Source organism: Paramormyrops kingsleyae, chromosome 16 (genome assembly GCF_048594095.1).
Source record: "Paramormyrops kingsleyae isolate MSU_618 chromosome 16, PKINGS_0.4, whole genome shotgun sequence".
In the NCBI taxonomy this organism is placed as follows: domain Eukaryota; kingdom Metazoa; phylum Chordata; class Actinopteri; order Osteoglossiformes; family Mormyridae; genus Paramormyrops; species Paramormyrops kingsleyae.
In genome coordinates this window covers 20,337,452-20,364,023 of record NC_132812.1, presented here as the reverse complement: position 1 = coordinate 20,364,023, position 26,572 = coordinate 20,337,452, and the positions used below count along the sequence as shown (strand labels likewise).

The following is a 26,572-nucleotide window of genomic DNA, read 5'->3' as shown; positions in this document are numbered from 1 at the left end:
TGGAAGCAACTGTAAGTGTGTCACAGAATCGCAGGAGTTATCCTTAAAATACTCTGAAATATCTGTAGACTTTTATTCTGATCCAAAAAGAAATTATAAGAGGAAACAGGCTGAGAGTTCATGATATGTGGCTTTTCTTGGCTGATCTCTTCACACTCTTTAATTTCTGGTTAATACAGGATTTATATCCCCCTTCCCCACAGCTGGATTAGTGTATCTGAGGGGGAGTCTGAAGGTCGCAAATCCTGCCCTGAGACGGCTGTCTCGACGCTTCACACAAAGCTGTCATTTTGCCACTGTGGATGTTTACAGCGACTCCAGATGAGGCCTAATCACAAAATGGCATCTAGACCACAGATTTCTGTGACCAAACTATCAATTAGTCCATCTTTTATCCATCACAGAGTAATGAGGGGCCATAACACCCATCAAGGACTGTACACTCTAGGCTGGGGGTGTTTCAATATGCGTACTTGGCCATGCTTGTGTTCTTGTGTACCCGGTTTTATGTCAGCTTCCATTGCCGAAGACCAGGTGCAATACTCAAGTACAGAAGTACAGAGGACAGTAGAAGTCGATCTTGCCCCACCCCAAATGTCAAGGATACACAGGCTGCATTATCAGCAAAAAAAAAAAAAAAGTCCCATGATTCATTGCGCCCCAAGGTTGTTCTTGACTGTCTGGCCAAGACCACAAGTACGATCTCTGCGTTTCTGGTATTGAGAAACTCTCTGGCTGTCCGTCCTTCACATCGCACACACAAGTACACACACACACACCATGGGCAGTTAACCTCACTGCATGTCTTTGGGCTGCAGAAGGAAAAAGCATGAAAACACCACACACACAGAGGTGGGATTTAATCCCCAAACCCCGCAGTTATGAGCCAACAGTGCCACTCTGAGAACTTCCACACAAGTCTGTCCTCTTCCTCCCACTCGCAGTATACATTCTTGTCTTTAATGTACCCCAAAAATTCTGTTCATAATTTTAACAATTAAATATTTGCTTTGAGGAATGGGGTGAAAAAGATCCTGCAAGCAACAGCAATCAGAGGGCGATGAGTTCCAGCAAGCAGCATTTCGCCGACTGAAGTCATAGCACAGCAGTGTTAGGAAAACACCTGCCATGCTGCAGGATCAATACAGCTATTAATTATTATTAATTATTATTTTATTTATAGCTATTAAACATGCACTGCTCCTGCTGGCCTAGTACTGCAGGATAAGATTGGCCTTGAAGAGGGGAAAGATAGACAAGCCAAATGGAGCAAACAGCAAGTCCTTTTCAATTAAGAAAAAGAAATTCCTGCTTGCAGTTTAATGAAATGCTACATGTCTAATTTATTTAAATAGCAAATTGTAATTAACTAGCAAATTGTGAAGTCTGCATGTCTGCTAATTCTGCAGTCATAATGAATACTTAGTAGATTTCAATTAAATTAAAAAAACACTAATTATATTTCACCAATCAGCGATGTTTTTCATATAAAATAATTAGACAAGGTTAACTTTTTACAGATATTTAGTGTGAGGCGGTTTAGCTAACTCCACATGCAAACAGTTCTGCGTATTCAGAACACTGATAAAACATTGAGAAAGCCCCCCCCCCCACTGACAAATACTGGGGGCCACATCATGACCAGTGGAACAGGAGACTCACTGGAATCTTGGAAGTAGATGTCATTGCCGTTATACGCATTCTTCAGCTTGTTGGTCATCACTCGCAGAGCCATGATCTGCTGGCGGATGAAGGTGTCAGGCCGTGTGATGTCCACCTCCACCTCAGGGTTGTTTATCTGGTTGGTCAAACCATCTTTGGACACCTCGGGGAAATACCTACGGGTGGCACAAATCCAGGTGCTCATTGGCAGGGACAGCTACGGTCACTTGACTGATCAGCATAAAACAGAGTAGTGCCTATAAACCTAAATCATGATGGTCGTAAGTCCGCCGTAATGTCCATGCCAACCGCTAACTGCACGACGAGAAACAGGTACAAGAAAAACTTCTGTGAAGCTGTCCGGCTCTGCCAGGAAATGAACTTGACAGTTGAGGGTAATGAAACGATAATGGAAAAGGTTTCTTCTGCTCAGACCAAATAAGTACTTCAGTGAACACACACCGCTGATGGGCCAGGTTATTAAACATCGCAGATGTACGTATGGCAAGGCGAACAACAATTCATTAAGCCGTTACCAAAACAATTCATGAAGAACATCGGAGCAACTTGCCGATGCGCTCCCGATAGGTACAAAGTCACTCTTGGTAATAAAACCCGACAGACTCAATAAAACGTAAGGTGCTCTCCCGCATGCCTGATTTGTTAGGGGAATTCTCCCAAAAAGTCACCTAGTTGTGGGGAGAGAAAGGATCAAGTGTAGCATATCCTGAGGTGCCCTTAGCGATAGAATTTATTGCTGTCTGCAGCAGTGTTCTGAACACTTAAATCAAATTCTGGACACTAGCAGAGAAAAGTGACAAAAGGGGTGTCACTCTACTGTATAGCTAAGTACTCACTGTCAAAATCCGACTTCATAATTATTTTGGAATACTTCTGGGATTAAGAAGAACAACAAGTCAGACATCGCACCCTTCCCGGAAGTTCCGGAAGAATCCCATAAATTCACAGCAGCTCCCAGACACCTGCAAACGATGTGCATCACAGATCCTCAGAGAGTTTTTTTTTAAAAATGTTCACGAGAGGAGCAGCCCCCCCCCCCCAAATCTTACCGACAGCACCTCACCTCCAGGGTCTCCCCGGGATCTATATGCCCAAGGTGAGATGTCTGACGGCTACCAATTCAATGCATTCATTCAATACACAAATGCAATAGATTAAATGTCGTCATTTGTTATGTGTCACAAGAATTTGCTCAATAATTGAACAATTACTGCTATTATAACTTTAAAAGGCCAATGCTGTATGACACGTGTCCAGTGCACCGATCCATTTGACATGGCTTGAATCGGCTGTTTATATTACTCTACATAAGAGAACGATGTGACAAAACTAGGTCTACCTTAAATTAATTCTCAATTTCGCACCTCAAGGCGGTATAACACACCAAATGCTTATTTTTCACACCAAACTGAAGGAACTTAAGCTAACATGGCGCAGATGAAGCAGTCTTTTATTACACCATCTGCTGATATTAAAACTGCATGAAGGGTTATACTGTGGGGAACAATATCATTTTTACAACGGTTTCTGCTTCATAACTAACGTTAGAGGGAAAGATCCAGAAGAGAAGGCCATCTTCTGTGCCACATGTAGACGAATCGTACTTTTCACTGACAGAAAGCGATCTCCATGCGGGCGTGGGGGCCCTGGGTGCGGCTTATCGCGGGGATGTCGGACCCGGAACTGTGTACTGGTCTGAATGGATCCCTGATAGTGCAGACCTGGTGCAAACTGTGCATTAATAAACATTTAGTGATGGATGTTTAAAAAGATGATACTGAGAGACTTAGCTTATGGGTCGGCCTATTTAAAAAATGACCGAATATAAACCTCAATCTGCCCGTATGCAAAAACAATGTAATACATCCCTGACTTGTTACTTCATGGCTCTGGATACTGAATTGAAATGTATTTAAAGACAACATGTAACAGATGACAAGCCTGACTGTGTAACAATGAAAAATGCAGCACACACGCACAATATACCAGTTAATAGCATGCATCTGCTTGCTTGAAAAGAAATTCAATGAGTCCACGGAGATTTGGATGATATCTTTATCTTGCTTCTAAATAAGCAGAGTTCTAAATATTTTTCCTCCAAAAGACGGAATAATGGATTTGGAAATTTAATCAGTGTAATTTGCCTGTCCCTTATGGATTGCAACCGCATTTAAACTCGTTTGCCCAATATTTTCTGCTGCTAATGCAATTAGCCCCAGTCTGCAATGTCTCTTAAAAAAATAGAAGGAAAAAAAATCAAATAAACAGCAAACTTCCTCTCTAGGGATGAAAGATCTATATTTAGTTCAGTGCAATGATTCTCTTGAGAGGAGGAACAAGGAAATGTTGGGAATTTTGTTTTCCTTTCTTTGCGATGCTGCAGTTTTGTGTTCCTGCAAGTTCCCCTTTACGCCGTACCATGGGCTAGGGTCAGGGGAGACCCCGCGGCGACCCTACCTGCCCTTCGTGTGCCCGTTCCAGCACTGGTCATCATCGGCCACACCAGCCGTGACTTCATCCTCCTTGCAGATGCCATCAGGCAAGGTGGACCAGAACTTCTTGGACTCCTTCAGCTTCTCCTTAACGTCAGTCACCTGTAAAGACGCGCAACATCGGGATGCTTATAACGGGAGGCCATGGAATTGTTATAATGCTGGAAAGGAATTTTAAAAATGGTTATCATATACATACTGATCATCACATTATGGGGATCAGTGTGTAAGGGGACCCAATGTAACAGCTCCAGGCTTCTCCTGAAGCTTTGGGGCCTGAGGTGAAGGAGCCCCAAATGCTAAACGCAGCCTTAGCCACAGTTTGCGCTTGTTTATTAGCAATTAGCATTTGCCTGCAGTTGCTGACATTGTGGCCGCAGGAACGATCAGATTCCCACCCGCTTTGCCTTCGAAGAGACACTCATGAATATTGTATTAACATCTAGCTAAGCAGGATATCATTACTCAAGTGTGGAGACAAGGACGACCCTAAGAACAGCGCTGTTTTCTGTCCCTTAAGAGGAAGCGCTGACACTTTTTAAAAACGAATCTATTATTTACCACATAGCTTACTAATGTACCATCACCACCGCTACGCTATTTCACTTTGCAATTTTTATTCACCAATTCCCGTGCCTATCGCATGCATTAGTCTCGACTCTAAGTTTTTATTGTCGTTACTTTGGATTAATTTAATGACTTCAATTAATCAACACATCTAGATGTTATTTTTATTTATTGCGTAAACCTGACGTGCTTTGATATTGACACACAAAAAGTATTCATGCAAATTACGTAAAATCCATAAAAGTAATATTCATAACAACGTAATGAAATGCAAAATAAAGGAATGAATACTGCCGAGGACTTAAGATGCTCTCAAGAAGGTGCTTGACAATCTGAGGAACGACCCTTATATTCCGAAGAAGAAAAGAGCCGATTCTGAAAGATTATCTCTACATTAATGTCCGGGAAGATTAACGGCGCTAGCGAGCCAATCTCCCAAGATGTAATTCTCGGATCACACGGCGCTTATTCAGATCCCTTTAATCTGATAAGGAAGTTCGTACCCGATAAAACCGTTTTGCGGACACAAGTTGTGACACTGTAGGCGAAAGCCGTGTTTGTTTATCATTGGATTTCACAGTAGTGCTAATTGATATTAATCAAGTGCAGGACAGAGCCGATGGTTATCAGCGCTGCGGCAGCCAGGGAGCTCCCTGCGTGGCGATCCGTTACACCCCCGATCGGGCTGTCAGATTAGAGCCTGCCGGCTGCCTCTGGGCCCCAGATGTGCTGACGGACAGTGCGGACACCGCCAGGCCAGGCGGCCCAGGGCCGCGCCAGCGCCGTAGCGACACGCGGCATCCCCAGCGCGGCCTGATTAGCGTAAATCCGCCCCTGTCCTTCCTTTCGGTGGCGGCCATTGAATACGACAGCATGCGTGAAATGCCAGGCTGAGATCACAGCAGTAGCTGGGCTTCAAGAAGCCGACAAGGGGCAGAAATGGGGGAGATTAAGAACATAATAACAATGGGAGTGAAATCACTCTAAAAAGTGGACCTCGAATGGGTGTAAAACAGCAAGGGAACCACAATTCAAAGACTCAGAGGATTAAAACATGGGCGGTTTTCTGTGTATCTCGCTGCTTTTAAAGCCGAATATTTAAAGTAAAGCATAAAGGTTTCTGGTGCTATGCGTGATTGGTACTGCATGAATGGTGATCCACAGAATGTCCTTTGCTTGGGCTTTTTGATTCGATGAGTGTAGGTCCTGCTGGAGGCCTCTGTGATGCAGTAATCCCATTACAGACACCTCAGCCCACAGGCTCCCAGAGTCACTGACCTCCACCTGGACAGAGCCAGCACTGGCTTGGGGCTCAGCAGGTCCAGGGGGTGTGTGACAATGTCAGCCCACCCCCCAACCATAACCATAAACCCCACAAAATACTCAGTGGCATCAAAGTTAGTCATGTCAACTTTTTTTTGTATCCTTTCAAAGGTAAGAGGTCTTTTATAATGACCCTGTTAAAATGCTTGAGTGACCATGTGACCAAAACTAGTAAGGAGAACAAAAAAGGACTTTAAGTCCCTTATCCAGCATGGATATGGACACCCGGAGCTGCATCCATTCTGCTGTATGTGTTATTAGATATGGGCATTGCAAGTAGAATAACATGATAACATCCATTTGTCTTCCATAATTGCACTTGCATGAGATCTACTTGAACATGTTAAGAACATGCAACCTTCGTATTCCCTAGAGGAATAACGGCACAGTGCTAGACACTGAATTACTGCTCCACTCAATTCCATAATGGTCGTTTGAAAAATTCTTTATTTTATGTTTAATTAATGACCTGATTTAAAAATTTGCGCAAGTATTTAACTTTCTACGGCCAATAGATGGCACTACACCACTACGAGAGTACTATCATGAGGCATAGAGGGGAGAAACGATGCTTAAAAAAAAGCACAAAGCGAGGAAGGATGATAGGAAAAGAAAAGAATGTGATAGAATGATAATAGACAAGAGAGGGGAGGAGATCAGGATAGAAAAAGAGATAGATGGAGAAAAAATGAATAAAAGAGAGGGAATGATGGGAGAGCTGGGAAATAAAGGCACAAAAAGAGAAAATGATAGAGGAGAGTGTGAGAAAAACGGAGAAAAGTGCAGGAGACATGCTGTCATGCATAGTGAGGCTGATGGTTCATGTGTTACCAGCAGAAATTGCAAGCAATTAACATTAAAATTTTAAAAGGAGGCTCCGTGGCAGGTGGACTTCAATGGAGGATGACGCCATGGGTCCATCAAGCTGCACAGGGCCCGGAATTAACCCGGGGTCTGCCCTGACCGCCACTGGGGTCATTCCGTGCTGAGAAGAACGTTCACTGGAGTTAGAAAATATAGCGGAATACCAGGAACCCACATTTACGAATCAAACCAGAAAAGCAGCAGTATGGATGCGATCCACAATACGGTTTTAATCAGCTGTGGCAATAACAACCATGAAAATGTCATAATCTCAGGGAAGCTTCCAGAGAACATTAAATGGTTTTACAAGAATGGGGCGACTTCACTGGATTGTCAGGAATTCCCCAAAGACCAACAATAAAGTGGGACACTGCAGCATTTATTCATTTGAGGGGTCTGATGATGAAAAGAGGCAGATTAAATTTCAATCAAAGCCAAGTCTGTGGCTGCTTTTGAGGCTGCGGAAGTTAAACAAAAATTTTTAAATGCATGGAATGAATGAATAAGTGTGTTTTGCTTTTATGCCATTAGGTTAAGCTCGGGTCAGAGTGGCTCGAGGCCAACTAATGAAAGACTTTGTGGTTTCGTACCACGAATCGGTGATGCAAAAGATTCCATTTCAATACAATAATGACAATAATTTCATAATCTTGTCCATTACTCTTCAGCGTTAATGCTTAACGAAGGGTATGGTGACTCGAGAAGTGATATTAGCACTTAACTAAAGAGCTATCTGCCTATAGACTTCCACTTCCCTAGAGCCTCAAACTACAAACCACTTCCGACCCTCGATCCAGTCCAAACCCACATTACGCTGGGTCCCCTTACACACTGTTTAATACACCGGCCCATTATGTCCGCTAGCAGATGACATTTCTTTGAAGAGTGGATGTTGTTTTTATGTATGGATTTGGTAAGTCCCCCTACTTACAGCTCAGCTGTGATTACCGTAAGACACTAACGGCTAATAACGTCAAAAGTAATTATAAATAAAAATTAAAAAGAGGCCACAGGCTAATCCTTTAATAAGAGGGATGTTATGGTGAGGCGTACTTTGTTGTCCACTGAAGAAAAGTGGTATAAACTCAAGCACTTAAACAGTAGGTCTAAGATATCTTCTCTCAGGCCACTGAGAGCACGTAGTGTTCCTGCAGTGATGGCTGCAGTGATGGCTGCAGTGATGACTGCAGTGTGTGCACCGAGGGTGGGCTGGGGGTGGGGGGGCAAGGATACCTGTGGGAAACCTTGAGGTCTGTCTAATTGCAGTCAGATGCAATGGTGTGAAACACTCTTGTAGTAAACATCATTAAGAAGGAACCATAAATATTGGATGAGCTTCTTGGATAGAAAATCCTGCATGGTCTGTGTAGTGCCTGTATATTTTTGTTTTAGCTGGTGCCAGGAGTTTATCGCTCACTATTATCACAGTTTTTTACACTTGAATGGTGTTTCAGATCATTTGTACTCTATACATGTGATATTGCCCATTCCTCAACTTTCACTTTACCGAAAGTGTGTTGTGACCTCCGACGGCCAAATGCAATCTTTTAACACTGACAAAATTACAGATACACCAAAGGAACAGACTGCAGAAAGCAGACATTCATATATGAGACTCATAAACATCTTAGCGTCATACAACATTCCCACAAACTTTCCAGCCTTGTTATTAATTAGGACAAGAGAATGTTTCACTTTACTGAAAGTGTATTGTGACCACCAATGGCCAAATGTCGTCTATGAACATACTGACAAAATCCATTAGGCCAGGAACATATTATGTATTGGATTTCATTGTTATAGGTGGTAGCTGTGAATACCTGTAGAGTTGGGGGTCACATACCCCAGGATAGGAGTTGACGGCAAGTGGAATAAAGTTGACAAGACAGTAGAAGTTGGTGTAAGCTCTATTTATCGTGGAGGAGTCATAAAGACAGTCCATGTCATTGAGAAGACTTGTGAATACAACATAAAATCAGTAGGTCACGAAAAAAAATCAAGAAATATTTGCAAGGACTAGAGCTGCCCCATGTAGTATTTCAGGAAGGAAATTTAATGAACATCATAGACAGTGTGATAGACACTTCAACCATACGCCTGAGAGAGCAGACTCAAGGAGCTGATGAAAGCAGGAAAGAGACACAAGCAATCTATTTTCAGAGTCATGTCTGCTGGTTTCCACAATGAAAGAGGCCGGTGTTTGATGCACTGTGTGTATGTTCCGGATGTCAGGACCTAGGAGGTTGTCTGGCATGGGTCGTGATTTCTGTAATGAAGCGATGGGCATCAGATGGACCACTGGGGAGGACTGTGTCCCAGGTGATGCAAGAAGGGGCTCCTTGGTGACCATAACGCTTGAAGGCCTGAAGCAACATCTGCCGAGAATCCAAAGTGGTCCAATACAATTCAGATGCCATTTCAGTGACTATCAAGTCAGCTTTTATGAAGCTGACAGACGTTTTTTTTTCTTTTTTTTTGACACTCCTTTCAAAAGTCTGCCTCGTTCCCTGCAGGTAATAATAGATGTATGATGACTGAGAATGAGACTTCGGAAGCTCAATGTGTTGGCCTTGTGAGCAGCTCTGGAGGTTCACACCACGAATAAATCCTTATTTTATTGGTACAAGAAGCCATTTGGGTATGGACTTTAAAAGAGCATCACAACATCACACTTAAATTCCTGATCAGCTTTATAGCAAAACTTATAAGGGCACTTTTACATACATGCCGGCACACCCTCACTATTAAAAAAAAAAAGCACAAACAAACACAGATTCCTCACTCATTAATTTACCTTTTTATCTTTCCCCACCAAAGTGAGCGGCTGCCATGTTTGAAGGAACGTAATTAAATCTAATCATCTTCATTTGACGCACAGCGTTTTGTTCACTGGAGATTTTGCATATGACATTATTTTATGAACGTAGCGCCCTCTGTGATGTATAACCAAAATATCCATCTTTTTCTTTAAAAAGCCAATATGAAACGGCATATAACCGTAAACACATCCTTGTGCCAAATGACCGAATATGACGGTCGTTACGTGGGATAATCCTGCATTACGCACACAGCTGTGAACTGCAACCATCCTCTGTTAAATGCATGGAGCTGTTTCACCTGCGGTCGTGATCCAGTACACATGCATGCAGCCTGCCTCTTAATTAGCATAGTCTCACCGTGTTGGGAATTCTCGCTGCATCGTTTGCATGCTTTTTTATTAAACCACACAGCTTTCCTCACAGAAGGTTATTTTAAAAGCAGGCTGGTTCACTTTCTGCGGGCTGTTAATGATTAGTTCCGTGGCGTGGGGGCTGCTTTCAGGACCCCCACCGCCACTCGCATTCAGGGCAATCTCTCCTTACTCGCCGTCCGTTTATCTCTGCCGTGGCTGGGACTGGTTCTATCTGTCTGCCGCATGTCTCTTTTAATTTTATTCAGAGCAGATTTATTTCCTTGCTTCCCAGTGGCCTCATTTTTGTTCCCTCCGATTGTCTTGACTGTTTGGGACCTCCAGCAGCTACCATGGGGCCGTCACCGTGGGGACCAGGAGCTCCTTTTGTAGATGAGCGTCTCTGGCAGCAGCACCAAGCTACACTGGGAGCTCTGCGGCTCGGGGAGAGCTCAGAGCACGGGCGCGGCACGTGGCCACGGCGTCGCCCCCAGGGGCCCACCAACAGGCCCGCTCAGGCCCATTTAAATGCTGGCTTCCCGGCGTAACCATGTCACTTACAATGCATCAATGAAGTTTGCCTTATTTCCTATATTTGCTCCAGGGTTACCCGTCCAGAACGGCAAACCCTCACATCAGTGTTCACGAGCGCCAGCAAAGCCAGTATTCCCCGTCCACAGGCCTCTCCGGCAAGCTCATCCTGGCTGCCCCACTGCCTGTGCCGCTCTCCTGAGGATGTGGCAGGGGAAGTGAAATATGGGCCAGCAGATGGAGGGCAGCAGGTACTGTAGGGTTAAGGACATGGACTTGCATTCAGATTCAAATTCTGGTTTTAAAATAAACATAAAAGACAGTCTATGATGACGCTGTGCCTTGTGATCTGTAGAGTCTCCCTGCTACTTGGTGCTGGATGTGTTGAGAAGGTTTAGAAGATGTATTTTGGAACAAATCTACTGCAGCTATAGTCCTATAGAAGTATCCTGGATGGCCAACAGGAACACTACACCATACCTTTATGTCCTTATCAAGGGGTGGCAACGATTAATGCATTTTAGTCACTTAACTTGAATTTTGATACAATTCGATATTTCAGAATTTCACTTGGTGAGGTTACTCATGAATTATCAGTGTGCCCAGATAATATTCATATTTTCCCTTTCTGCGCATTTTATTTGGCTTGATTTTGTGACATATTTGTCTTTAAGAAACCTCTGGTACGCGTATGTGCTTTATACTGAAATTAATGAAAAACAAATGGAATGACTCATTGAATAACAAGTAGTTACTGTACCATTCCACAACCTTATGGGAGAGAGCTTCTGTCAGGGAAATTGCTATTTGTAAATTTAGTTGTATGACCTGCCAATCTGGCACAAACTGACTTTTACCGTGTAGCTTCAACTCCATCCATTTCCCAAGCCCCCCTCGTGGGGAGGGGCATGGCTATGAGTTAGGACCGTACCTGTGATCGAAAGCTTGCTGGTTCAAATCCCCTGTTCAGCAGACTGAGTTCACTGTTGGGCCCGTGAGGGAGGCCCTTAACCTCAGACTGAATTCACTGTTGGGCCCGTGAGGGAGGCCCTTAACCTCAGACTGAATTCACTGTTGGGCCCCTAAGCGAGGCCCTTAACCTCAGACTGAATTCACTGTTGGGCCCCTGAGTGAGGCCCTTAACCTCAGACTGAATTCACTGTTGGGCCCCTGAGTGAGGCCCTTAACCTCAGTTGCTCCCGGGACCGGCTGCCCCTGCATTCTCAATTATACATCGGTTTGTACTGTATAAAAGAATCTGATAACTAAAGGCATGTAAATGCTTATCTGTTACTGGATAGCACTGAAGCAGCAGCCTATTCCACAAACCACAAGACACAAGGCAGAATATACCCTGTACAGGATGCCAGTTCGCCACAGGACACCTGTGTATGAAGGTCAGTGTAATTTCCCTTATTTAAATGCTATTTCCTAACTGGTAACTGTTTTATATACTGAACAGGAACATATGATTAAAACACAAACTCTTTCATCTAAAACTTGGTTGACCTTGAATAAAAATAGCAGGCCAAGACCTTGAAACGTAGTCAAATAGTATGAACAGAGCAAAAGAAACTTTACCAACTTGGCGTCCTCACTGCAGCAGCACTGGATCCCACACGAAAACTGTCAGCCTTTATATCATTGTTTGCTGGCATCGTCACAAAGCTCTGAACCCCACCTACCTGATGCTGCTGAGCAGAGTTCCAGGAGATCTGTGGGGCTTTGAGAAGCTGAAGCTTCTGCGTGGCTCCACTGAGTCAAAGACTCAACAGGCTGAGTCACTGTTTTTTGGACAGGAGTCGCATTGTTGCTAAAAGTTTAAAAGCTGAAGAACCCTAAAGTGAATATTTTTCCTCACCCAGTCCAGATCCCAGAGAAGGTAGGCAGAGAAGTGTACATCAATTTAAAATGAAAGCCACTGTTTTCTGAAGTGGTGGTGCTTTGACGTAGCACTGCTGTAACATACATGCCCAACACAAAAAAACTGCGTAAGCTGGAAAGCTATGTAACTCACTTTCTATAAACATGCCTGTCAGGCACTTAAACTGGAATAAATGAAAACATATGGCAAACCAGACTGTGAGTGTCCTGAGGTGCAATTCAGAAACAGTCCGCTAGATAGATCTGCATGTTAAACAAAAATGACAGTGTTATTCAATCCCTACCATATTAGTCCACACCCAGGCCATTTTGGGTGATCTTTAATTATTTAAAAACTAGACTTTAAGAGAACTTAATTTTAAACCAAAAAATGATGATTATAATTAGTAATACCTTTAAGGACAGACACACCCCTCCATAACTACTGTGGAAATATCTCAAAACTCAGGTCTGGTCACGTTTTCCCCTTCTCTTCCCTAAATCATACACCCACTCCTTATGGAAAACATGTTGTGACAAACACAACACAAACACAAACAAAAAATGCTGCCTTTTGTATTTGTCTTTGAACAGAACTCATAAGAGTTTGGCCAGCTGTTACACGGTAGGGCGACAGGAATGTTTAAATCTGAGTCAGCTCTGTGTAGCATGTATATTCTATGTTTCAATCGGAAATTGAAGTGATCCTAACTTGTGAAATGCAGGAAAGCTTCCCAGGAAAGCGGCAGAAGACAATGAGAACCACAGGAAGCTGCATCTGACATTTCGAGTCAAACATCACTGCATGAGTGTCCTGCAGCAGTGGTAAGACCTTGAACCTTTCACTGATTCACTTGGATTTTAAAGGAAAGTTATTCACTGGATGGCTTCCCTGTAGCAGTCTCCACCACAAAATCTATAGACCCGTGTATGAAATACAATTCACGTTACAAAATCCATCCATCTTACGTGACCACTTACCCAGTCCAGGAAAAGGGAGCCCACAGACTATTCGGGGAAGCACAGGATGTGGCAGGAGACACACATACATGCCAGGGACACACTGATTCACGTAACTGCCTGCTTTTGCTCTGTGTTAGAAAACGGAATTGCACGGAGAAATCAGCTCTACAAACACAGAACCAATGGATTCCAGGCTCTGCACTGTCAACCCTGGTAGTGTGAGGCTGCGGGTACCAGCCACCAAGCCACTGCAGTGGAATCTGACGGAACGTTCCCATCTCTTCCACTTGACCTCAGGATGGAAGGAAAACGTTCATTTCTCCCTCAGCTTTCCGCCACACCAAAACGGGATTTACAGGAACACAGAAACACAAAAGCTCAGTGAGTCTGCAGCTCCTTTTTCAAAAAGTCTCTCTCTCATCGCGACCAGCTGCCAACACAGAAGAGGGCATTAATACGTCACGCTTTATTTGGATTATTTTCCCTCTTTTATTTCTAAAATCACAGCAGCACCAGCATATTCACACATCAGACTCTCACGTTTTATTTCTTTGTAGGTAAATATGCTAACAGATGATTTAAGAACCACTGCCAAAGATTCTGCCTTGGCACTATGTTTCTCTACCTAAAAAAAAACATTAATCTAATTAATACCGAAAGCTCTTCAACTGCGGGCTTATTACTCTTCCTATTTCAGTTCTCATTAAAAAAATAAAAAGCCAATGGACTTTACGTTACAATCACTAACAATCATAGAGGACTAAGGAATGGAGCCAGCCAATGGTGAGAGAAAGATGATGACGTAAAAGACATCAAAGCATGACATCAATGTAATGCAACACCTGGGCTTCAGCTTGCTACAGTTAAGCGTGACTAATTAAGTACTTAACAGGGCGTTGGACACGTACTTCTTCCGTTGTTGAATATATTACGGCGACAAGCCGCTGTTATACCGGAGGAGTGAGATTTACAGACTATAAACTCTGTCCTCCTGCTGGCTGAGGCCCTAAAAACAACCTTTCCGTTTTAAATGGACTCGAAAAAACGGCCATAATCTAGCTATAGTTTGAGCAGGGATCATTTAAACAGAGCCCTGAAGATATGGTTGATATTTCCACACCTTCAGCTCCCAGATGTCCCCGTAGGTGAGAGCTTCACTGGCAAAGTGGGGGGGTGGGGGGGGGGACAAAGCAGGGGAGCTGGAGAGCGCCTTCTGCTGGAGACTGGTCAAAGGGTTACAATTTGCCAGTTTTATGACATGGTACTTGTGGGGAAATTACCTCCAGGTATCAGCTGCTCTTATGCCTCGCTGGAGGACAACAGTGCAACGCCATGATCTGGCTGTTTGTCGGCATCGGCCTGTGCACTGCACTCATCTTCGGTGGGGAAGCAGGTAGGGGCTTGTTTGGACATTCCCAGGTGACAGTTTGAGAGCCAGAGGTAGACAGACCGTACAGCCGGGACTGATAGCTTATTAGTCCTGTAAAAAAGGTCTTTGTGGAAGGTCTGTAGCCTTTCCAGAGATGGAAAGATGGAAAGACACATGAGCAGGCAGTAAATCCCCTGATATCACACTGAATAAAATCACACAACATGAAATGATCAAAGAAATTCTAAAGGCTGAAAGATACTGTGACAGCTAAGAATGCTAAAGATACATTTCTGAGGATACCTACTGACAATAATAGATCTTTATTCTCAATACGAATGAACTGAAATAATAATACACTGAAAAATAATAAGAAATTTAGATTGTGGACTAAAAAGTCACACTAATATCCAAAGTCTTTCCCAGTGACAGCTACTGAGTTGCAACAGTATGTTTTGCTGGGGAGGGGGGGGGCCCTCCTCTTGATATATCTGAGATATATTGGCCTCATGTGGGCAGGGAGGGGTAAGAGTGTCACCATTGACTATGGGTGTCTTGGCGATCAATCTGTCAATTACTATCGACTGACTGCTAAGAGCAGGGTGTATACACCCTCAAAGGCAGTACTGCAGGAGTAGTGGGTGAAGGTCAGGATTAGCCCCTCCCGGACACAGCCCCCAGGTTGCTAAGAGCAGGGTGTATACACCCTCAAAGGCAGTACTGCAGGAGTAGTGGGTGAAGGTCAGGATTAGCCCCTCCCGGACACAGCCCCCAGGTTGCTAAGAGCAGGGTGTATACACCCTCAAAGGCAGTACTGCAGGAGTAGTGGGTGAAGGTCAGGATTAGCCCCTCCCGGACACAGCTCCCAGGTTGCTAAGAGCAGGGTGTATACACCCTCAAAGGCAGTACTGCAGGAGTAGTGGGTGAAGGTCAGGATTAGCCCCTCCCGGACACAGCCCCCAGGTTGCTAAGAGCAGGGTGTATACACCCTCAAAGGCAGTACTGCAGGAGTAGTGGGTGAAGGTCAGGATTAGCCCCTCCCGGACACAGCTCCCAGGTTGCTAAGAGCAGGGTGTATACACCCTCAAAGGCAGTACTGCAGGAGTAGTGGGTGAAGGTCAGGATTAGCCCCTCCCGGACACAGCCCCCAGGTTGCTAAGAGCAGGGTGTATACACCCTCAAAGGCAGTACTGCAGGAGTAGTGGGTGAAGGTCAGGATTAGCCCCTCCCGGACACAGCTCCCAGGTTGCTAAGAGCAGGGTGTATACACCCTCAAAGGCAGTACTGCAGGAGTAGTGGGTGAAGGTCAGGATTAGCCCCTCCCGGACACAGCCCCCAGGTTGCTAAGAGCAGGGTGTATACACCCTCAAAGGCAGTACTGCAGGACTATGAGTGAAGGTCAGGATTAGCCCCTCCCGGACACAGCCCCCAGGTTGCTAAGAGCAGGGTGTATACACCCTCAAAGGCAGTACTGCAGGAGTAGTGGGTGAAGGTCAGGATTAGCCCCTCCCGGACACAGCTCCCAGGTTGCTAAGAGCAGGGTGTATACACCCTCAAAGGCAGTACTGCAGGAGTAGTGGGTGAAGGTCAGGATTAGCCCCTCCCAGACACAGCTCCCAGGTTGCCAAGAGCAGGGTGTATACACCCTCAAAGGCAGTACTGCAGGAGTAGTGGGTGAAGGTCAGGATTAGCCCCTCCCGGACACAGCCCCCAGGTTGCTAAGAGCAGGGTGTATACACCCTCAAAGGCAGTACTGCAGGAGTAGTGGGTGAAGGTCAGGATTAGCCCCTCCCGGACACAGCCCCCAGGTTGCTAAGAGCAGGGTGTATACACCCTCAAAGGCAGTACTGCAGGACTATGAGTGAAGGTCAGGATTAGCCCCTCCCGGACACAGCCCCCAGGTTGCTAAGAGCAGGGTGTATACACCCTCAAAGGCAGTACTGCAGGAGTAGTGGGTGAAGGTCAGGATTAGCCCCTCCCGGACACAGCTCCCAGGTTGCTAAGAGCAGGGTGTATACACCCTCAAAGGCAGTACTGCAGGAGTAGTGGGTGAAGGTCAGGATTAGCCCCTCCCGGACACAGCTCCCAGGTTGCTAAGAGCAGGGTGTATACACCCTCAAAGGCAGTACTGCAGGAGTAGTGGGTGAAGAGCGACATCAGCACGACCCTGACAGAGCCGCCCCAGGTTGTCACTTCCGCACCCCTGGAAGTGCTAATGAATTTTCCTGGGAGTTGCGAACAGTGTCACACATCATGGGGACGTGATCTCTGGCTTCACACTCCATGGGGCTCGACCCGGGACTGCGGCTGCTGCAAGATCAGCCCTGTGAGCGAATGCTTAGTCGGCAGGGAATTTATAACGGCAGCTACAAAAACACCAGAAGCTCACTATACAGCTGTTTCCTGTATTCACAAGGTACGGACAGACCAATAAGAGAGGAATGACGATAATACTTTTATTATTATTACTATTATCATTATTATTATCATCATCATCATTATTATTATTATTATTAATATTATTATTACATTCATTGATTCCATCTTTCAGACTGACTCACGCTTTTGTTTATGTAGTTAAACATTCCCACTTTCTCACTAAATATTCTCACAGAAATTTTAAGTATCCTACTAAAAGATATCAGAGTAAGGTCTTTCATTATACTTATATATCCAATTTCATGTCCATAAATGATAAGAAACCAGCTAGACGGGCTTGCTGGTCGGCAGATTGCCCAGGCATTAAGCTGAGCAGTGATCTCTGCCCAGCAACCCAGCAGGTTGTCCTACACAGCTTCCTGTCACCTGTCCCTGACCAAAGGACCTCAGTGCCACACCTCAGTGACAGAAGGGCTTGATGCAGCTCAAGACCTCAAGTTTTACCTCTCATTATTTTTTCATTAACAGTTTCACTGTTTTTTTTATGATGCATATGTTACTGAAACACTTTAAACATTTCACTGGACACCCGAGCAGCATTTTTTGGCAGTACTTTGGTTACTACCTCACTGTGTTGTCATTTATGTTTGTTCATACTTATATTTGTTATGTCATTTTCTATGCTGACAATCCTAGAGATGCTAAACAGTGTTTTGTTGTTTTTTAAAAACAATGACAGTAAATGTCTATTCTATTCTATTCTATCCTATTTTATTCTATGCCCATCTTATGAGGAGCTCTATCTCTTACTGTTGCCCCTGTCTTCTGGGACAGACCACCAGTCACTCAGGCTCCTCTGTGGACAGCAAAATTAGCACCTAAATCGACTCTCAGACAGTGAAATGAGTCTTCAAGGCAGAAGCTCAGGGTCGCCAACTTTGGTCATCTGGCTGATTTTCTGCACACACATGCCCACGCATTTACATGTATGTAACAGTGTTATTACCTTGCAAATAGTCTGTAGGGTTTGCAAACTACCCCAATGCTTCTGATGTCTTTAATTTTAGGTCTATAATGGAATAATACAGATTTGCTGTAAGATTTCTTGCGTGAGGGTGACAGTCTGAAAGCATGAGTGTCACGCCAGATGGGAGAGAGTTGGCCATCCTGGAATCTACTCTGCCATACTGACCCACACCATACTGCCACCCCTTTAAATAACGGTGTGGCAGAGCAGCTTTGTACGTCCTGGACTGGGGTTTGATTCTTGTCCCCAGCTGTGTGTCCAGTGTGGGCACATTCTCCCAGAAAGAGGCAGCTGGATAAACTGCAATCTGTGTCCTTACATGTGGAAGTCTGTGCTCTAGGATGGCCTGGCATCCCATCCAGGGTGTCCCCCTGCCTCGTGCCCTGTGATGGCCTGGCATCCCGTTCAAGGTGTCCCCAGTACACTGTACTGGATAAAGCGATATGGAGGAAGGAGTGGATGTACTAAATAACTGCCAATATCTATAAAAAGCCATTTTATATTCGGAAGATGTGGGCGACAACCTGAAGCACGGCAAGGCTACAGAGAGGCGGACGGATCATGGTGGCCTAAATTTGTGATGATGTACAGATGCCGGCAATCCACAGCCATGTGTCACTTTGTGGGAACATGCAGTTGAGAAGCCGCTGTTTCGACTTGTAAACTAGGCCACTGTGCTGCGCAAATATAGCGCACGCCGTGATGATTGATATTCGCCAAGCGTCTGGAAGCCGTACCTTGACATTACTTCACCCCCTGCGGCAACTCCACGCCTGCCCAACACAACAACTCTACGGTCTGCGCCGTTGTTAACCAAGCCAAGCCGCAGTTATTTTTTCCCCAGCTGTCCGTCTTTGTCATCCGCAACCTGCGGGGCTGCCCAGGCCAAACCCGCGTGCCCCGTACTCTAGAATTCCTCAACAGGGCGATCTAAAGGAAGAGAAGCAAGCCAACTCTGAGCTGGGTTCTCCTCTGTGAAATGAGCATAACCAAGCACACAGATGGCCTCCGCACGGGTAAATAAATCTATTTCAAATATCAATTACACACAGATATGCGTAAAATACTCCAAAACTATGCCGAAATAAATCAATTAATTAATGCATAATCCAATGGCAAGTATAATAACACTGGATGGTGTTAAAGGGATGTGGTTTGGAGTTAATGGCATCTAAATGCAGGCGTAACACTGGGGAAAACAGGCCACCACTGAAATATTACTCTGGATGCTCTTCCCAATTCTTTTTCAGGGTGGCAGCTGCGTCTGCTGCTGGCCGGCTGGGCCTAGCTGCCAGAGCCGAAACACGGAGCAGAACAGTGCTGGGTCGCCCCGCTGCCTCGATAAATGCCTCACTGGGATTTAGCAGCGTGTCGGATTGTACTGTCTTGTGCATCACCGCTACCTGGGCTACGTGGTTAAGACACGGACAGATAGTCTCTGCTGGCTTCACTCAGCTTTCATTTGATTGGCCACCGAAAGGGCCAATCTCATGAAAGAAATTCAAGGTTTTAATTTAATTTTAAAAACTCTACTATTAACTATGGCCGATCAGAAAGAGTAAAAAGGTAAAAACCTGCATTGTCTTTTTGTTATAACATATGTTATATGTTTTTATGATCTGGAAATGGGTTGGTTGTAACTCAGTTAAATTTGCTACAGCTAAATGAAGATCTTCCAGAGGACATAATTAGTTATTTGGAGACTTTACTTTGTAAAACGTTGACAGACAGCTTTGCGATCCATAACAGAAAACTTGCACTTTCTGTTCCGGGGCCTGGGTTCCCAAAGTGAATGTGCCAAATTAACGGTACCTTTTCAGCATTAAAGACGCACCAAATTAACGGTATGTGGAACCTCCTCAGCAGCTATTTTGAAAGCTCTTATAATAAGGTGGTATAGGATGTTCACATACACGTCTTGCTGTAAAATTCTGTGTTCTTACTGTTTAAAAAAAGTCGGTGGAATTTGTGGCATTACCACTCAAAACAAATGGAGTTAAAGAGAAAAGTAAACCGAAGTTTAGAAAAATGCAACTTCTGTTATAAGAGTTCTGTGTAATTACAGTGAATCTGAGTGCAGTGGCATACACCAAAGAAAACAGATAGATTTAGCCCTGAGTTTGCTTGTCTTCATTTCGCCTGACAGAAAGCAGTCGCAGCAGGGAAAAAATGGTGGGACCAATATCTTAATCCGGAGGACTCATTCATATTTTGAATACCTCTGTCAATCCTGTATGTTTATTCAACCATTTTTACATAACTATTATATAAAATGCCCTTCTGGTTTGGCAGTTTGCATGATTGTAAAGTGGAAGCGGTGATTTTGGTCACAGTGGGCACGAGAGGGAGAGGGCTGCAAACAAACAGATGCCAGATCAAGCAAGGGACAAACCATCAATATATTTTTATAAAAGGGTGCCATGAAGTTCCATATAAAAATAAATTCTTAACATAAAATAATGAGCACCGAAACCACAATAAGCAACTTGATATACATTTGAAAAAAACAACCTGTAAGAGGTGGGTAGAGATTTTTTTTCTAGCAATCAAACACAGCAGGATTATATGAAGGAAAATCCTGTTTTGTTGTCATGATGCACAGCTTGCCATGATATTTTGAGAGAGCTGGGAATCCCGGGGTTTTTTCACCAAGCAGCGGAAAAATCTCGCTATCAAGATGACGGAAAGGGGAGATTAGCTTACAGTGCGGCCTGCTGAACGCTCAACCATGGAGAGAGGCTAACGTCTTAGCGATGTCGTCTCAGCTGAGTGCAAAGTTTATGGGAATTCGATCTGTAAATCGTGTCAATGTGCGGCACATGTGCCCCGCGAGCCGTGTGTCTTACATGCTGGATGTAGGTGTTTACTGTCGCTGTCAGAATCCACGCTTGCTGCTCTGCACAAAGTCCCAGGACGGCTGCACCTACAGCTGCCTGCTCACGCCCACTCGCTTCTTGAAATGCATTTTGAAGAATTTCAAGAGCCGAATCACAGATTGATCCAAATACTCTTCTGTAGTTAAATTAAGGCATAAAGCTACCCTCTGGTCTTGTCTGAAGTTTCCCTTTGTAGAAGATTAAATGTTAAAAATGATAACTAATTTAAGTGTGCATTTTTACAGACGGGTGCAAAATATGTAGAAAGTCATTAAAAATAAAAAGAGAATATCGATTGGATGTAGACTGCAACACAGTCACCTGATACAAACACACACAAACTTTTAATAAATATATTCACTCAAGTATAAATGCTCAAGCTAAAGGTTATTTAGCACAATTTTCAACAAAAATAAACCAATGAGCTGCCTGGTGGCAGACAAGGCAAACCCTCTTCTAGCAGCTACGCTTAACAGCACTGCCCTTGGTGCCTCTCCCTGGTTACACACACAGTAAATATTCAGCACTTCAACCAGGAACACACTGTTGGGTATAGAAGTGGGGAAGTCATTGTGATGTACTTTAACGTCACCGAAATGTATTTTAACATCATTGTAACGTACTTTAATCCTGTAAGTCTGAAGACATAGCCTGGAAGGAATAAAGAAACAAATACGCAATTTCCACCAACGATATCAGCCAAGCACTGAGATTCAGCCCATTGCTCGACAATCTCAGAATGTGCTAGAAAGTGAGATAAACCATGTTTCAGGCCCCAGGAGATTAAAAGCAAACATGACTGTAACAGATGAGGTAAACATGCAGGAAGCATAAGAAAAAAGAAAAGTAAAAAAGCGTTTATGAGGTTGGCCATTTAAAGGCCACAGGGTGGGGAATCGGGGAGGGAGGTCCGCCCAGCTAGTGGGCTTGGGAGTTAAAAATGGCCGTTCTCTAGTGCGGCCTGATCTAAGGTGAACTCAGGGGATGGGAGAAGGTTCTGGTGACACCAAGAGCTTCATGGCTCAGCTGGATTGAATTATTTCTGCTTTGAGCGACAGCAGAAGCTACATTAATGTGTAAAGTAGCCGGCGCCCCGGCCAGGCCTGCATCGCCCCGCGGCTGTGCGCGGAGTGCGCGGAGTGGGCGGCGATACATTCCTAAGTTCATCACTGTGATTACAATTCTTTCTCTGTTCGGTGCAGAGGCTGGGCACAACCTGATTAATATCCCCCATTAATCAACTACACAACCCCCTGCAAGACCGGTGCAGGTGCCGTAACATTACAGAAAGAGGGGTCATAACACGATACGAAAAAGGCACACTTCAATACCCTCTGCGGGAAGGGAAAACAGGCTCAAAATTTGCATGTCGGAAGAGTCCACAGGCAATTAACCTTGGGGGGGGGGTTAAAATATTGTAAAAGCGGGTCAGCATCTGCTGTCTGCATGGTCATTTGACAGCATAAACAGGGATTATCTCCGTACGGCTAAACCACACCGACTTCTGCTGCAAAGCAAATGTTGGCTAACCTTCAGTCTCCTAACAGCCCCTCACATCAGGATCGATTACTGGGCTAGAGAAGCATCCAGTTCACTGATGAACTATATTTACCTTTCGCTTGTTTCCTGTCTTCCTCGGAGTTTGACTTTGGTTACACGCGTTAGCCTTCCTGAGAGTGCAGAAGGAGTTTAGCAGCTTGCCCTGCAATTGCGCGTTGTTTGTGTACAGAGGAAATAGGTTACACCCTTAATTATACGTGTTTACTTTTTCCTTTTTTTGCAGAAGTAATTATGGTGCTATAGAGGAAAGCTCTTGCATCTTTAGTATTGCCAAGGGTATAGATTAAACACGATGCCACTGTTTCATTTCTTATTGTTGTGAAAATGCAGCTTTGGTTCTCAGAGAAATATGTAACATTGTTAGCCCAATATTTTTAATAATGTAGTCGCACATCAGGGAATAAACAGCTAGTTTTGTTATATTCCAGTTGGAGCACTACTTGTGTACTGCAGCAGGCGGGAGTGACTAAAAAAACCACATGCAGGATAATATCTCAGTGCCATTACACTGCAACATAAACCAATAAAAGAACACTGAGTGACTTAAATAAGATTCTCAACTTTACTAGGTGGTTACAACCAATGGTTTAGGCCAAGACAGGAAATGGAGTAAACGTTCGCTTTCCACTTCCTGTGTGCCTGATTGCCACATCCTTCACATCCAGACGAAAATGAACTGGGTCCCGCTATAATTTACCAATAATTAAAATCTGACCAGTAGCTCACAAACAACTGTATGCCAGGATGGCATATGAGAACCTTAATGGTGAAGAAAGTCATCGATATTGTCTCTATTATTGCTTTATGTCTAAAATTAATAGAACTATATGATAAATACAATATTTTTTTACATATGGCACAAGTACCATTGTGTGTTGTTGTTGATACAGATTGTGGTAAAGAAATGAATAAAATTTGCCGTTTACACGCAATGTCATTAAACATAATTGTTTTGTTTATGAAAACATTGCATGGCTCTTTTCATCATCATGGCGAGTCTGCAGTGACATTTTGGGACGGCAGCCGCAAAGCAAACCATCATCGGACGGCACAGTCCCCGTCGTGTGACAGAAAAGTTGCACTGGAAAGCCTTGGGCAGCCCCTCCATGAAAAAGCCGACCCCATCCATTTAAACCACATTTATGTCGGAAGTAGGGTGCACATTCCTTGTTAAATGTCAGCCCAATTATTTTCTTAACCAGCCAACAAACTTAAAACATTGTGGTAGCAAGAAAAAATAAATTTACCTGCCGAAGCTTCTGTAAGAACAAAAGGGCCATATTTCCTCGTACCAAATAGATCTGAGAGCTATTTAATTGCTTTTCCTGTGAATAACAAGCACATCCATAAAAAAAAACTTCATTTTAATTCCTTAATGTAATTCGAAGAAAAAATTACTATGCTGAAATAGGACTGAATAGAAGCTGTTCATAATTTTATTACATAAAAATTCACATTTGCAGGCCTTAAATAATAACCCATATGCTACCTTTAAAATTCCAATTCAGTTGAAGATAAACTTTTATTATACACCAGTTTGACTGGAAAATCATTCACGGTGAATCATGTATTCTTTTGATACTGTGTGAACAATATGATGCCAATACGTTACATTTATAAGAAAATGTGCTGCCAGTCCTAGGGGTTAACAAACTAAACAGCGTACATACATGTATATACAAAAAGCTGATACTTATACCTGATGTCGCGGTGCATGTAGGAATATAGGAAAATGGTTGATACGTGTATTATGGCTGGGTGATATAAATGATGCGTACACTTCTCGTCAAATAAAACATAAACGATGAGAAAATGAGAAACTTTAATAAACTGTCAATAAGGAACATTGGTTGCACATAATAGCCAGTCACTTCAGAGAAATGAATGCAATTCCAATCAATCATATGATAGGCTTTTAAGAATGGACAATCTATACCAAAAAAAAAATGCACATCGCAGAAACAACATCTTTTAATAAAGGAGACATTGTGGATACACGAGGGAAAAAGAGCTTGTGGTGCTGTGGTACTTAGGCAGAGTCCGACACGCAACAGACCTGTGCTGTGTACTACAAGCAGTGCCAACCAAAACTGGAAGCACTGCCATCCAGTGGAACATTCAGAATGCAAGCGCTTACAGTTGCACCTGCAACGTCAAACCCGTCCCCTGGATCGAGCAGCAAGTTTCAGTCAGAGGAGAAACCCCAGTGACAAACTGTACTGTTAGCACTTTCTGGTGTTATTTTTGTATCATTTATTTATTTGAATTAGATTTCAGCATGCAGTCCATTCAATGTGAGGTTATTTTTCATGCTCTGAACCTGTTTACGAGGAATCCTAAGGGAATTTTAAGCAAAAATGGAGCTTTGAAAGCAAGGGCATGACTTTGGTGCGAGTGTGGGGGGGGGGGGGGTGTTGAAGTCTCCACTCATTTAATGGGGTCCAAGGGGTTATATTGGCTGATTTTGATTACTATGGGGTTACAGCATCGTGATTTCCTGAAAATGGAGACCAGGGGGAGGGAGGACTGGTGCGACGGTGAGATGCTGGAGGACCAAGGTGCTTCTGGCTGCCATCACGGTGTAAGCTTTCTCCTCGTTTCATGCTGGTGTTGAGCTTCTGGCACAACTCAAGCCCATTACTTCCATTAAAAGGCTAGGGCTCTCTGACAGCACTGTCACCGGCCAGTGCGGCCATCTGCACTGCATGTCACAGTGGCCCAAAACCACTGAGGAGCTGGTTTCCTAGGACTTGGATTTTTTTTTCCTCAACAGGACAGACATGCTCACTGCAAGGTTCAAGGAGATTAAATTTAAAGCGGCCCTTTGGGTGTGACGACTCCACCAGGCGTTTGTGGAAGGCTTGGAGGAGCTCTGGCTGCTATGGCTTCTCCACCCATAATGGAGGGTTCAGATTTCCCATGGAACGTTTTTTTCCCATGGAACGTTTTCAGTCATGTCCTGTTAGATCCATGGGTTACCCAACACCCTTTGTTATATCTCTGCCTGTATTGTTTGCATTTCCAGTGAGCTGAAGAGTGCAGTGAGAGACATAACGGCCTGTGTTATTAGCTCTGCCATGTGGGAACCTGAAACATTCATGTGGAAGACAAACCCTTGCATGAAATAACAGCAGCGGCTGCCTGATGTTCTTCCACTCGCTCTTCTCACCTTTGGTATCCCCTCAGACAGAGGGTTATTATTTTTTTTCATGTTTTTTTGAAAGCAAACTTCACATACTGTAGTGTGAAGGCTGGTTGTTATACCAGAAAATTAAACATATAGATATAGTTTATGACAAAAGGCAAAGCGGGCCCATATGGACCTCCCCAAAAGCAAAGGCGGTGATGAACATTGACACGCTCGTGATCAAAGGTACCCTTGCCCCCGCTGCTTCAGCCATCGCACCAAACCCTCACTACCGCAGTGCTACTTTGCGCTCACACTCCGCATAATGCCATTGAATTATTCAGCTGATGCTGCACAAACAGTGGGAATGAAAGTGGGGAAGAACAGGCCTGTGTAGCCTGTGTGGCACTTCCCACTCCGAGTGCAGGCACCTGTGTAGATATTTGAAAGAAGGACCCAGAGAGTTTTATGAACAACGGGTAGCTTTATGAAATTTGGATGCTAATATGGGTGGGGGCAGGTGTCAGCGGGCAGAGGTGTTGAGTACTGCCCTGTTAAATATACTTCAATATCCCGAGTGCTCATGTTTAGATTATGACATCCAGTGGCTTTTATCACATTTTTCTCCAAGTCTGGATCCCTGATGCACTCACCTCCTGACCTCACGCTACTGCATCTGTACGGCCAGGTATTTGCTGAAGGTACGGGGGCGTCTTGCTGAAGAGCAAAAGTTCTCCGTAGGAGATTTAGAAGTGAACTCCTAGACAAACCCTCAGTCC

At 44.2% G+C, this 26,572-nt stretch overlaps 1 protein-coding gene across 2 annotated transcripts in view; it reads right to left on the bottom strand.

Annotated features, from left to right (window-relative positions):
- Positions 1-26,572, bottom strand: part of gpc6a (glypican 6a) — a 179,066-nt gene that overhangs the window by 2,169 nt on the left and 150,325 nt on the right. For both annotated transcript variants that reach the window (XM_023793112.2, XM_023793113.2), the window contains 2 exons: positions 4,141-4,277; positions 1,663-1,838 (listed from right to left, as the gene is read on the bottom strand). In XM_023793112.2, the coding sequence (XP_023648880.1) occupies positions 1,663-1,838; positions 4,141-4,277 (313 nt within the window). The remainder of the gene's footprint in view (positions 1-1,662; positions 1,839-4,140; positions 4,278-26,572) is intronic.